This window comes from Petaurus breviceps, unplaced genomic scaffold (assembly GCF_028583685.1).
Source record: "Petaurus breviceps papuanus isolate PSGF00001 unplaced genomic scaffold, PetGlider_PUasm1.0 490, whole genome shotgun sequence".
Lineage (NCBI taxonomy): Eukaryota > Metazoa > Chordata > Mammalia > Diprotodontia > Petauridae > Petaurus > Petaurus breviceps.
Genome location: NW_027186352.1, coordinates 8,332,549 through 8,345,555, shown reverse-complemented (window position 1 = coordinate 8,345,555; position 13,007 = coordinate 8,332,549). Strand labels below are relative to the sequence as shown.

General features: G+C 45.7%; 1 protein-coding gene across 1 annotated transcript; it reads left to right on the top strand.

Moving 5' to 3' along the window:
• The first annotated feature begins 10,350 nt into the window (after positions 1–10,350).
• FOXI2 (forkhead box I2) lies at positions 10,351–12,400 on the top strand. Its single transcript, XM_069101657.1, has 2 exons — positions 10,351–10,942; positions 11,856–12,400. Exons 1-2 carry the CDS (start codon positions 10,351–10,353, stop codon positions 12,398–12,400), a joined length of 1,137 nt encoding a protein of 378 aa, XP_068957758.1.
• Positions 12,401–13,007: the final 607 nt, after the last annotated feature.

The window sequence follows — 13,007 nt, the reverse complement described above, 5'->3', positions numbered from 1 at the left end:
GGGAGGCTTGTTTTTCAGTAGATACTTCTTGATTGGCCAGTGAGTCAATAAGGTTGTTACATTCTCTGAGCCAGGAGAAGGCTATATAAGCCCTGATGTGTAGCTTTGTTTTGGGACTCACTTTGAGAAGTGTACTGTGATTTGATCTGAATTCTGGGAAGCCGTTGTTGAGAGTCCCCCGGCTTTGAAAAACCCAGATGTGGAAACCCAGATGTTGACTGGGTATGGATGTAATGGTTGGACAGTTTGGAAATCTGTCTACTTGATCTGTTTCTGTCTTGATAATTCTGCCTGTATGCTTTGAAGTTCGGGGTGCTGACCTCTTTCCCCTGAACAAGGTAAACGATATATGTCTGACTGATTAAAGTAAACTTGTTAACCCATTTTGAGTTGTTTTCCTTTAACAAAGCAGATCCAAGAACCTATATGGGCAGCAAACCCCGAGGACGCTTGGCGTTCTTGCTGCTACAGTTGCTCAGCTGGAATTGGCCAGCTGCGTCGCCGTTCAGGCAACTCAGACTACTCACAGGTTGCACTTTTTTCCTTCATTCTTGAAGAGGACCATGATATCAGGGAGATGATGACTTGACTTGCAATTGACTTTGATTTGAGGGAGGGAGGGCTGTGCAAGGTCATGAGTCTCACTTTCTCCTCCAGAGCCATCTGGGTCCAGTAGCCAGATATCAATCAGGTAAACTGCATCCTGGGCCATCTCCAGTGTTCCTGATCTGTAGTTGGCCACTGGACCCAGACACCTCTAGAGGAAAAAGTGAGGCTGGAGACTTTGCACAGCCCTGCCTCACTTAAAACCAATTCAATGCAAGTTATATCATCATTTCCCTGACGTCATGGTCCTCTTCAAGAATGAAGGACACACCACAACCATAAGCTTAGCACACTGCTTGGAACATAGTAGGTGCTTAATAAATCTTTATTTATTGATTAATTGATTAGATACCTTTGATGTGTTTTCCAACTCTAAAATTCTGGGATTCTGGGACTCCAAATGCAGTGTTCTCACCACCTTGACATCCTTAACATGTTGCCTTATGCTGAAGTGCTTAGAAAACTGGACTTGTATTGTAGAGATTCCTGGGTTTGAGACCTCTGACCGTAGAAGCAGAACTGAGCCAACTCATTTGACCTTGGGATGTAGTGTGGTACAGTAAATGTGAAACCATAGCAAGTGCCTTTAAATTGTGGACTGTCTGGATTATTCCCTGTGTGACCTTGGGCAAGTTATTTGCCTTTTCTAGACCTTGGTTTCCTTATCTGTAAAATGGGAGGAGGTGGATTATTTGACCTCTAAATTCCTTTCCAGTTCAAGTCCTATGATTGCTTGACCTCTTTGAGCCTTGGTTTCCTTTTCTGTAAAATGGATTCATACTTGCCTCATGCAGTGTAAAGAAAAGATAGCTGTCTAGAGCTTTCCAAGCTTCAATGCTCCCACAGAAATGGCACTTCTCATTATGATTATTCCAATGAATCACTCACTACATCGAACATCACTGAGTCTCCAAAATTGGTAGGCATGCACCTCTGTATTCCAGGGGCCTGTTAGTGAGGCCTGAAGGACTTGCCTGGGAGGTCTGCTGAGCAGGGAGGGCATTTGCTACTTTTCCAGGAGCTAAGAATGAGAAACTGCAGTTGGGTGCTCCCTGGGAGATACCTGGGCCATCTGTGCAGCAGAGTCTGCTGCAGGCCACTTTCCTGGAGCTTATTGACTAATTAGAATATTGTCATTGGCTCAGAACCATAAACTCAAGTCCCTTCCCTGCTCTGGGCCTCAGTTTCCTCATTTGTAATATTAATTGGTTCCAGGGTCAGTAGCTCTGTGTTCAAATCTTGCTTCTGACCATCATTATCTGTGTACGTTTGGGCAAGTCTCAACTTATGTAGATCCTCCATCTCATCTGTAAGGTGAGGCAGTTGGACTTACAGGGCCCTGAAGTGCTTCCAGCTCCAGAGCAATAATCCTGTGATTTCCAATGGCCCTCCCAGCTCTGACATTCTGGGATTCTGCTGGGAGCATGTGGAGCCTAAATACACAGGAGCTGACATTCGAGCTCCCCTTTCCTCTAGTACAACTAGAGAGGGAGAAAAAAAGGAAAAACATCTTTGTTTTCCCAGGAAAATTCCATCCTGTAAATGAATAATTTCAGAAGAAGACAGGATGTGTTTACTGTATTGTAACATACAACATATCAGAGCCAAGCTGTCTCATAGGAATGTAGATTCTAAGCTAGACATTGTCTCCAAGGTGGCCCAATTCAACCCCAGGGAGGTGAAGGACTTGCCCAGTGTCACAGAGAGAGTAAGTGGCCAAGCCAGCATTTGAACACCTCTTCTGATTCCCAGTCCTGGATTCTTTCCTCTTCTTCAGGCTGCCTCCCCTTTCCCAGGGAAAGCTTTCCTTAAGGCAGCAGCTCTAAACATGCCACTCTCCTTACTGCTCAGGTTCATGGAAGCCTTCTGGAAGTTTGCATTATTTTTTGTTATGTTCTGTCCCATAATCCTCCCATCCCATCTTGTCTTCTGTAATGAGTGAGGCCACTGGAGCAAGAAGCAGATCTTGGCTTCCACTAGATGGCATCCCAGCCACATAATTAGACTACCCTACCCAACACAGGAGAGTACTTGGTATCCCCAGGAAGGCTCCAGTGGAACTCTGCCAATGACCCAACAATCAAAACTTCCAGAAGGTCAAATCAGTGCCCCTGCAGCAGGGAGACATTTGGCTGCCCCTCTCCCTATTGTAGTGCACAAGCAAACATTGATGTCACAATCTGTATCCACAGCATGGCCTGGATCTGCTACAGGATGGTCAGGGAGAAGACCAAAGTATGAAACTGGGCGGTCAACTACCATATTTCTGACTGTGACAGTATCTCAAGCTGTCACTCAAGGTGCTAAGAAGTCAAAGGGATTGGAGGGGATGAAGGTGGTGCCAAAAAGGATGGGAAAACTGTTCACCAATGCTGAGTCTAGTTTATAGAAAGCCCATTTCAACATGGAGACTGTGGATCTGCAGGGGAAGGGAGCTGTTGAGGAGAACAGAAAGAGTTGGGGGTAGGGGGAGCAATAATGACCAAGGAGCCCTTTGAGAGCTGGGGGTGTGGATCATGTCCAAGGAGCCCTTTGTTCAGTTTCACAAGAAGACATAACATATTTGTTTCTGATGACCCTTTGGTACAAAAATAGGAATTCCCAGAACCAAGATTGGCTGCACAGGCACAAGCAGGGAAACTGAGAGAAAAGACTATGGTGAAAGCACCAAAGATTGCTTTTCATTTTCTCTTTAGTGCAAAAGGATCACTTAGACTTGGAGACTTTGAGCCCATCCCTCTCATTTTACCAAGGACGGAAGAAAACCAGCCTTTATTCATCACCTCTAACATGCCACACACATTGAGTGCTTTGCAAATGTTATTTCATTTGGTCTTCATGACATGGAAGCTGGATGCTTTAATTATCCCCATTTTTTAGTTGGGGAAACTGAAAAAAAAAAAAAGAAAAGCAGGAACTGAGGGACTTGTCCAGGGTCACACCGCTAAGAAGCATAGGAAGCCAGGTTTGAACTGCAGTGCTCCTGGCTTTAGGTCCAGTACTCTAACCACTGACCTGCCTGGCTGCCTGTATTTAGTATGGAGGGAAGAAAGGTGACCAGGCTAAACTCAGCTAGGGCTCTAAAGAGGCTGTTGGGAGGGGTCGCATCTGACTCCTGCCTTCAGTATGGGCACTGGCGTTCTCAAAGGAGGAGAGGCTCTGAGGGTGCTATCCTCTAGCTGTGGTTTCTGGCCAAGCTTCAGTCTCCTGCCTGCAGACCAATGCACTATGACGCTGTTGTGGGGAGCCTCTCTGGGGTTCAGTCTTCTCATCCGTGCAAAAAAACGGGCTCCATGACCTCCCAGGTCCCTGAAAATAATATAGTCAAGTATAATATGATACTATATAATATAATAATGATATTATGTAAATATTATATAATGGCTGCCGCCCTTCACCTTTGCACAACTTCTTGTGTCTTGGGTCCTCAGATTGACCCTGGGAGGTGGGTGCCATCATTCTGGCTCCTTTGCAGATGGTTGGTTAGCATATGGACCGGAGGAGGGAGAGTCTTGGAGCAGACCATCCAATGAGCAGGCTACTGCAGTAACCCAGGTGTGAGGTGATGAAATTCTGTACCAGGGTGGAGGCAGCAGCTGCCAACTAGGCAGCATATTAAAGTTTTCAAATCACTTTGTTATCTTATTTAAGACCTACAACCCTCCAAAGAGGTTGGTTCATTCTCTTCTCGTCATCCCAATTTTGCAGGTAAAGAAACTGATCACTGAGTGACTTGCCCCTGGGGGTTACACAGTACTCCTCAGAGGTGGCTCTGGGAGCTCAAGCCAATTCACCATATAGTCTTACAAACACTGTTTATTCTCTCTGGGAATCTCTCCCTCCCTCCCTTTCTCTCTCTCTCTCTCTCTCTCTCTCTCTCTCTCTCTGTCTCTGTCTCTGTCTCTCTCTCTCACACAGACACACACACACACACAGAACAACGGTAATCATAAGCTGGCTTCTTGCACCCAACTGGCAGGCCCCTCCCTCAGTTGTAGCCCAACAAATGCCCAAATCTTATGTCTTTCATTTCCTGCTAGAGAATACAGAATGTCCCTCTCCCCACTTTTTTAAACTCAGATATATTCTTGTGAAGCTCATTTAGGTATGATGTTATGTAAAATTATGGAATCCTGGTTTGAAAAGGAAGAATAGTCTTTTAAATCCATTAAAACTTCACCCAAATTTTAGAGGGATTCACCAGAGATGGTTTGAGATCTTCTAAATGCTTCTACCAATCCATTCTGCCTTAGGCTTCTATGGCTTTCCAAGGCTGATTAGATTTTCCAACTTTCTTTCACTCCTCCACCCAGGCATAACCAGTTTCTCCCTTCCCCTCCCCTTCCAAAAGAAACGTCTTGTTTGTTGTGTATACATATTCTCTTCACAAAGTAAATGGAAAGTGATTCCCTGAGCAGGGTGGTGGGATAAAGTCAGCTGATCACATAATTAGAGCTAGGAAGGACCTTAGATTCCATTTCCCCCCTTTAACCAGATGATGAAAGTGCTGTCCTGAGGGTGGATTTGGAGCTGCCTTCCAATTCCAGAAACTTCACCACCCAGTCTTGGAGGGATGCCTTGGGGCGAAACCCTAGCTGCTTTCCAACAGATTTCTTTATGTGATCTTCCTGCATTCTTGGCATTATCTAAGTCTTAGTTAATTCCCCCTCTTAGGTCTGGGTTTGAATCCTGAAGTTGTGTGTAGGCTTGGGACAATCTCTTCACCTTCTGGGATGTAACATCTTCCTCTTTGAGATGATTGAAGTGAACAGAACCAGACCATTGTAACAGCAATCTTGTAAGGATGGTCACCCGTGAATGACTTAGCTCTGCTCAGCAACACAATGATCCAAGACAATCCCCAAAGACTTAAGGATGAAGTGGACTCTCCACCTTCAAGAGAAAGAACTGGGATTAGTTGAACAAACTGAAGCAGGCTGCTTTTCATTTTCTTTCTTTCACTTTTTTCTTTTATTTGATTCTTCTTTTACTAAAGTATTAATATGGGGATGTTTTATATAATTACACATATATAACCTGTATCTTATTGCTTACCATCTCAGGGAGGGGGAAGGAGAGAGGAGGAGGGAAGAACTTGGAACTCAAAATTTTAAGTAAAAATGTTCCAAAAAAAAAAAAAAAAGGGGGTGTTGGACCGGACCACCTCTAAAGTCCCTTTCAATTCTCAATCCCATGACCTGAGCAGCTTCTCTCACTCCACTTGACCAGCTTGGGGTGGGGGACAGCAGTGCAGGGGGCTAGGGTGGAAGAAGCTTAAACTATATGTGGGGGACTCATCTCAGATGGTGGGAAGGGACAGTAATACTAATGGCAATGCTAGGAGATCTCATGGGGCAACCGGAGGCACAATGGAGAGCATGCTGAGTCTGCAGTTTTGGAAACCTGACTTTAAATCCAGCCTCAGACATTATGTGACCTGGGCAAGTCTTTTAATTTCTGTTTTCTTCAGTTTCCTCTTCTGTAAAATGGGGATAATAATAGCACCCACTTTCCAGGGTTGTTGTGAGGATTAAATAAGGTAACTGTAAAGTATCTAACAGTGCCAATCCATAGTAAGCACTATATAAATGATTATCTATAAAGAGTCAGCCCAGAACCAAGGAGTGCCTCTGCTCTCTCTCTCTGAATTCTCTACAATCTGGCTTCCTATCTCAGGATTCAATTGAAACTCTTCTCTATGAAATTACCAACGGTCTCTCAATTGGTGAATCCAGTGTCCTGTTCTCAATCCTCATGTTTCTTGATTTCCTTGCAGCCTTTGATATTTTCAATAATCCTCTTCTCCTTGAAAATTCTCCCCTCACCTGGTTCTCCTTCTACCTATCAGACCTCTCCCTCTCAGGCTCATATATATATATATATAAATTTTAATTTATGGAATAAGATGAGCATTTTCATAACATAGTAGAACAAAGAAAAAAAGATGATCGTACAGGAAACTGCAAATCTATTATGTACAAATTGTTATTCATCTTAAATATATAGTAAAGTTATCACATAAATTTCTTTCCCCCTGCCCCTGCCCTAGAGATGGCTACCATTAGACACAAATATCCACACACACACACACACATAAAATCACTCCATACATATCTCTATTTATCAGTCCTTTCTCTGGATGCAGAGAGTGTCTTCATTCATAGGTCCTTTGTAGTTAATTTAGACATTTATAATAGTCAAAATGACTTAGTCACTCTAAGTTGATCTTATAACAATATAGTTACTGTATACAATATTCTCTTGGTTCTGATCATTTCATTCTTATTTTGTGCAAGTCTATCTATGTTTTTCTAAGATCATTGAACCCATCATTTCTTATAGTACAGTAGTATTCCATCGCAATAATATAACACAACATGTTCAGTCATTCCTTGACTGATGGGCATCCCCACAATTTCCAGTTCTTTGCCACCACAAAGATTGTTGCCATAAATGTTTGAGAACATACAAGGTCTTTCTTTTCCTTTTTTCCTAATCATCTTTGGGAAACAAAAGACCCAGTCATGGTCTGAGTCAAAGGGCATAGGTCACTTAATAACTCTTTGGGCATAATTCCAGATTACTCTCCAAATTGGTTGGATCAGCTCACAATAGTGAAGTCCCAATTTTTCCACATCCCATCCAACATCTGTTGCTTTTCTTTTCAATCATTTTAGCAAATCTGATGGGTATAAAATGATACCTCAATGTTTCTTTAATTTCCATTTCTCTAATCAGTAATGATTTAGAGTTTGTTTTTAATATGTCTATTAATTGTTTTGATTTCTTCATTGGAAAACTGCCTGTTCATATCTTTTGACTACTTATCGATTGGGAAATGACTTGTGTTCTTATAGATTTTACAAAGTTCTTTATATATTTGAGATATGGGACCTTTAGCTGAAAAAATGTCTACAAAAAATTTCCTCCAATTTTCAGCTTTCCTTCTCATCTTGGCTGTATTTCTTTTACTTGTACAAAATATTTTTAATTGAATGTAATCAAAATTATCCAATTTCTACCTCATTCTGCTCCTATTTCTTGTTCATTCATAAACTGCCTACCGTAAGTTGGATAAGTCATATGTTCCATGTTCTTCTAATGTTCTTGTAAAATCTCTCTTTGTAGCTAGTTCATGTATCCATTGTGACCTTATCTTAGTAAATGGTGTTAGAAATTGCTCTATGTCCAGCTTCTGCCGGACTGCATTCCAGTTTTCCTCTGCTGGATCTTCATTCAGGTAAGGTCCACTAACCGTGGGTGTCCCTTAGGACTTTGTCCTGACTCCTCTTTTCCCTCTACACTATTTCACTTGGTGATCTCACTAGCTCCCAAGATTCAATTATTATCCCTATACTGTTCATTCTCAAATCTACTTATCCAGGCTGAAATTTTCTGCCAACTTCTAATCTCACATCTCCAACAGCTGCCTAGTAGACATCTCAAACCGTATGTCCAGCAGGCATCTTCAACCCGTGTTCAAACCTCATTGTCATCCTCAAAAAAAAAAAACAAAACCCTCCCTTCTAGACTTCCCTATTACTATCAAGGGTAGCACTATCCTCTCAGTTTCTCTAAGCTCAAAATGCAGGTGTCAGCTTCAACTTCTCACTCTCCCACCCCCACCCTATATTGAATCTGTTGCCAAGGTTTGCCAACTTGATCTTTGTAACCTCTCTCAAATATGGCCCCTTCTCTGATACTACTGTTGCAGGGCTCATCTCTTTATACCTGGGCTATTTCAATAGCCTGCCTGTTGGTCTGCTTGCTACAAGGCCATCTCTCTCCGCTTCACTCTATCTTCCATTCAGCTGTCAAAGTGATTTTCCAAAAGTGCGCATCTTCCAAAAGTGCACACATGGGTCACCCCAGTACTTAATAAATTCTCTATGACCTCCAGGATAAAATTGAAAACCTTCTGCTTAGCATTCAAAGTCTTTCATAACCTGCCCCCACACATATACACCTTTCCAGTTTTCTTAAACCTCACACACACACACACACACACACACACACACACACACACACACACACACAAACTCCCCTTCTACTCTTTTCATGCAGTGATTTCACCCTCTTTGTTGTTCCTTGAAAAAGAACCTGCCTGTCATTCCTGGAAGACTCTCGCTCCTCTTCTCTGACACCTGGCTTCCTTCATGTCCCACCTCAAATCTAATCTCCTTCAGGAATCCTTTCTCAGTGCCCCTTGACACTTTCCCTCTGGTAATCATTTCCTATTAATTCAATATATGGTTTGTTTCTAGGCTGTTTGCACATTGTCTTCCCTATTAGACTGTGAGCTCCTTGAGGGTAGGAACTATATTTTATCTTTGTTTTGTGTCCCCAGGGCTGAGCATAGTGTCTGGCACAGAATAAGTGCTTGATGAATGTTTATCGACTGACTGCCCTTGGTGGTCTTCTGGGGATCTAGATTGTATTGTGCAGATGAAGTTCACCACATGAGTCAGAGTTGGAAAAGATTCAGTCTGGAACCAATTCTCTGCCTCCCCGGGCTGTGGGGACTGGCTTCCCTGGGCTTTGCTGGGAAGGTGCTAGGGTTTAAGAGAGGGCAGAGGGCAGTGACAGGCTTCAGAAAAGGACTCATAGATCAGATCATTGGAGACCTGTGGATGAGAAGTCGGGATGCCAATCCCAAATGGGCAGCTCACTGGCTGCTGGCCCTCTCTGGGTCCAGTTCCTCACCTCCACAAAGCAGCGGATAATGAGCTCCTGTTTCTTCTTTCATAAGACCCATTTCAGAGGTTTTCCCCACCAATGCCTGTAAATTAGTTGGAGCAGGAATTCTATCTCTCCACAAACGAGCTACCAAGTCTCCTCCAGACAGGAGGGACCTGAGGGCCATTCTCACTAGCCCAAGGATCCCTTCTGGATGACACATGGCCACCCAGGCATCCAGTCTCCAGCTGTGGGAGGGACAGCCCCCCATCTCCATCCCATATCCCTTTGGGACCTTTCTCTTCCTGAAAGCTTTTGTCCTCTTACAGCTCCCACCGTTAGTGAGAGGCAGTCTGTGCCAGACCAGAGATGGGAGTGTCCTAAGGCCAGAGGCTCATCCTGCCCTGCAAAGGGCCTTCTCAGCCTCCTCTCCAAAGTCCCTTGCTGTATTCACGCTCACATCTCTGATCTGGGAGCCCAGGGTGTAAGAAACACAAGGAGAGAGACAGGAAAGGTTGAGAGCAGCTGAGGGAGGAGTACTCCGGCTCAGGAGTGGGCAGAGAGCAGCAAGAGAATTTGCCTGATGAGAGATGAAGGATCGGAGCTGTCAAGGTGGGAAGCCCGAGGTGCTTCTCCCGGAAATGGGGATACCTGGGCTGGGAAGTCGGATGCCGGGAAGGGGGGGGGGGGGGGGGGGGACTGAAGAGGAGGGTAAGTGAACCAAGAATTTGGAAGGGTGGGAGGAGGTCAGAGATTAATGTGCCTGATGGGCGGGGGAAGAAGAGGAAAGGGAGGGAAGGAATTTGAGCACCTAGGGAGGGCGGGGTTGGGCTGGGCTGGGCTGGGCTGGACCGATCAGAGTTCGGCTGGGGGGATAGGAACAGTGTCTGCCGCCCGACGGTTTCTCCTACCTCCACTGCTCGCGCTGCTCAGACCAGGGGTCAGTGATTGCAGCCATCTCCCCCTAAAGTCGATCTCCCCTGGCCTGCTCTCAGCTCCTCTGGGCGGTCACCACTCCCCGGGGGTAAGACTAGGAGGAGGAGCTGGACAGAGTTCCATGGGACCGTCATGAAAGTTCCGGGCCAGCCGTCAGTCAGCCCGCCGGGCCCCTCGAGCCAGCAACATCCCCCCAGTGCCCAGGAGCTGTTGGATTTGGCCGTCTACGGAGACCGCCTGAACCTCTACCAGCCGGGATTCCCCCAGCACCCTCACGGCTCCTCAAGAACCCCCTCGGCGCCCTCCACCAGCTTTGGGCTTTCTGATTACGGCGGTGCGGGGGCCAAGCCCTACCTGTGGCTCAATGGGCCGGCCCTCAGCCAGCCCTCATACCTGCCCAGTTACGGCGGCCCGGGACAGCGCCCGTTCCTGCCCCCTTCATCCGGCTTCGGGGCGGCCGCGGCCGAACTCACCTGGTTGTCGCTGTCCAACCAGCAGGAGCTCCTGAAGATCATGCGGCCGCCGTACTCCTACTCGGCTCTGATCGCCATGGCCATCGAGAACGCCCCGGACAAGAAGCTTACTTTGAGCCAGATCTATCAGTACGTGGAGGGCACCTTCCCCTTCTACAAAAAGAGCAAGGCCGGCTGGCAGAACTCCATCCGTCACAACCTTTCCCTCAATGACTGCTTCAAGAAGATCCCCCGTGATGAAGATGACCCAGGTACGCGGTGTCCTGACCCTTGCTGTAGGCTAGGGGACGAAACACACACACACACACACACCCTTTCATCTCCTGCAGCCAGGAGGCTTATCCTACAGAGTTGGCGGTGAGGTGACCTCAGGACCCAAAGGGAGCCCTGCTCAGGCACTTCTTTCTACCTGTGCCACCGTGGGCAAGTCCCTTGGCCATCCTAGATTTCCGGTTTCCTCATCTGTAAGATGAGGTCATTGGGCTAGAGGGCCTCTAAAGTCCCTTCCTAACTCTAATCTCTTCCAAGATCCTAGAATCCTATACCCAAGTCCTTCCCCTTCTCTGGACCTGTGATCTCATCTTCGAAATGAAGGATGAGATTGGTTTGGTTTCTGAAAATAGATTCCCCTGTCTGGGATGGGCTACCTTGGGAGGTGGGGAGCTCCCTTTCTTGCTAGAGACCTTCAAGTCTTCAAGGTGAAGCATACAGACCTGTCTGATGGGTTTGTCCAGCCTAGTCCAAAATGTCACCTTCATGGAAAATAGGTGGTGGTGGGGGAGAGGTGTGAGAGCTGTCATCTTTCTGAAGGAGGCTGCTACTAGCACCTCCCCATACAATGTAACTGGCATTTACATAACACTTTACAGAAATTCTATCATTTGAGTCTCCCAACAACATTGTAAGAAGGGTAAATACCTGAAATAACACAGGAATTCTTATTCTCATTTGTAAGATGGGAAAATGAAGCTCAGAGAGAAAGGGAGTTGGCCAGGGTCACATGGAGGCAGAAAGTCAGGAGAAAGTTCTAAACCCAGGTCTTTATGATTCCAAGCCCAAGGCTCTGCCCACTCAATACCATTACTTGACTGGTCCTAGGCTAATTTACAGGAAAGCTGGTTATCAATTCACCTTTAAAAACAACTATCTACCGTTCTCCCACAGGGAAAGGAAATTACTGGACCTTGGACCCAAACTGTGAGAAAATGTTTGATCATGGAAACTTCCGGAGAAAAAGGAAAAGACGAGGGGACCCCAATGTTTCAGGGACACTAGGAGCTATCTCTAAGTCTGAAGACAATAACCTTGGGACCCTCAAAAACCCATCAGAGAATTTAGGCCTCATTGACTCCACCTCCCCAGAGCTGCTTAGCTCACCCAGCTCTGGGACTGAGTCCAAACCTACCCTACTAGCTACAGACCCCAGGCCATGTTTTTCTGGCTTCACTTCCACCATGGGGGCCCTGGCTAATGGCTGTGGAGTCTTCCCCAGGCACCTTACAGGAGCAGGAGGTGGACCAGTGGGGGACTTAGCTCAGGGAAGGCAAGTGAATTCGGGCCTCAGCTCCTACCCAGCTTGTTCCAATGTCACACATGGTGTAGATCTTGGCCCCCAGGTTCAGTCCCAACACATGAATGGTCATGCCACCAGCTTTCATAACTTCCATGTCAACAACTTGATCTATAGCAGAGAAGGGACTGAGGTTTAGAGTGAGGGAAAGATATTCAGTCCTCCCAGAAACTTTTCTATTCTTGAATTGGGCCCTAGTTCCTCCAACCTTTACTCTTCCTGTCTGGCTAGTGTAGCCTTCAGAGAAGACTGGAGAAAGAAAACAAGCATTTATTTGTTCAGTGTTTACTATGTGCCAGGCACTGTGCTAAGCACTTGCAAATATCTTACTTGGTTCTCACAACAGTCTTTAGTGGGAAGTCCTATTATTATCCTCATTTTACAGAAACTCAGAGAAGTTGACTATTCCAGGGTCACTAATAAATGTCTGAGGGTGAATTTGAACTCAGGTCTTCCTCACTCTAGGCCCAGTGTTGTATCTACTGTGTGACCTAGCTGTGAATATTGGCCTTAGGGGATTATTCCAAAACTCTCCCAAATTTATCCCCAAATTCCCACCCCAATTCAGTCTAGAAAATGGCATCCTTTGGGCTCTATGAATGAGGAGTACTGTGCCTGTCATTCGTGAACTTCAGTGAGGTCCTTTCCAGGATGAGGGAATGGGAGAAATAGTCTTTGAGGTCACTGTCCCTTCTCTGATTTCTGCATCTTGTGAAGAGTTCAGGGTTCCAGAACACCATTTCTGT

Excerpts from the sequence above, each read along its gene's own strand:
- FOXI2 (XM_069101657.1), top strand. The coding sequence starts at position 10,351 with ATGAAAGTTCCGGGCCAGCCGTCAGTCAGCCCGCCGGGCCCCTCGAGC. Across the intron at positions 10,943-11,855 it reads CCGTGATGAAGATGACCCAG|GGAAAGGAAATTACTGGACC; the intron begins GTACGCGGTGTC and ends GTTCTCCCACAG.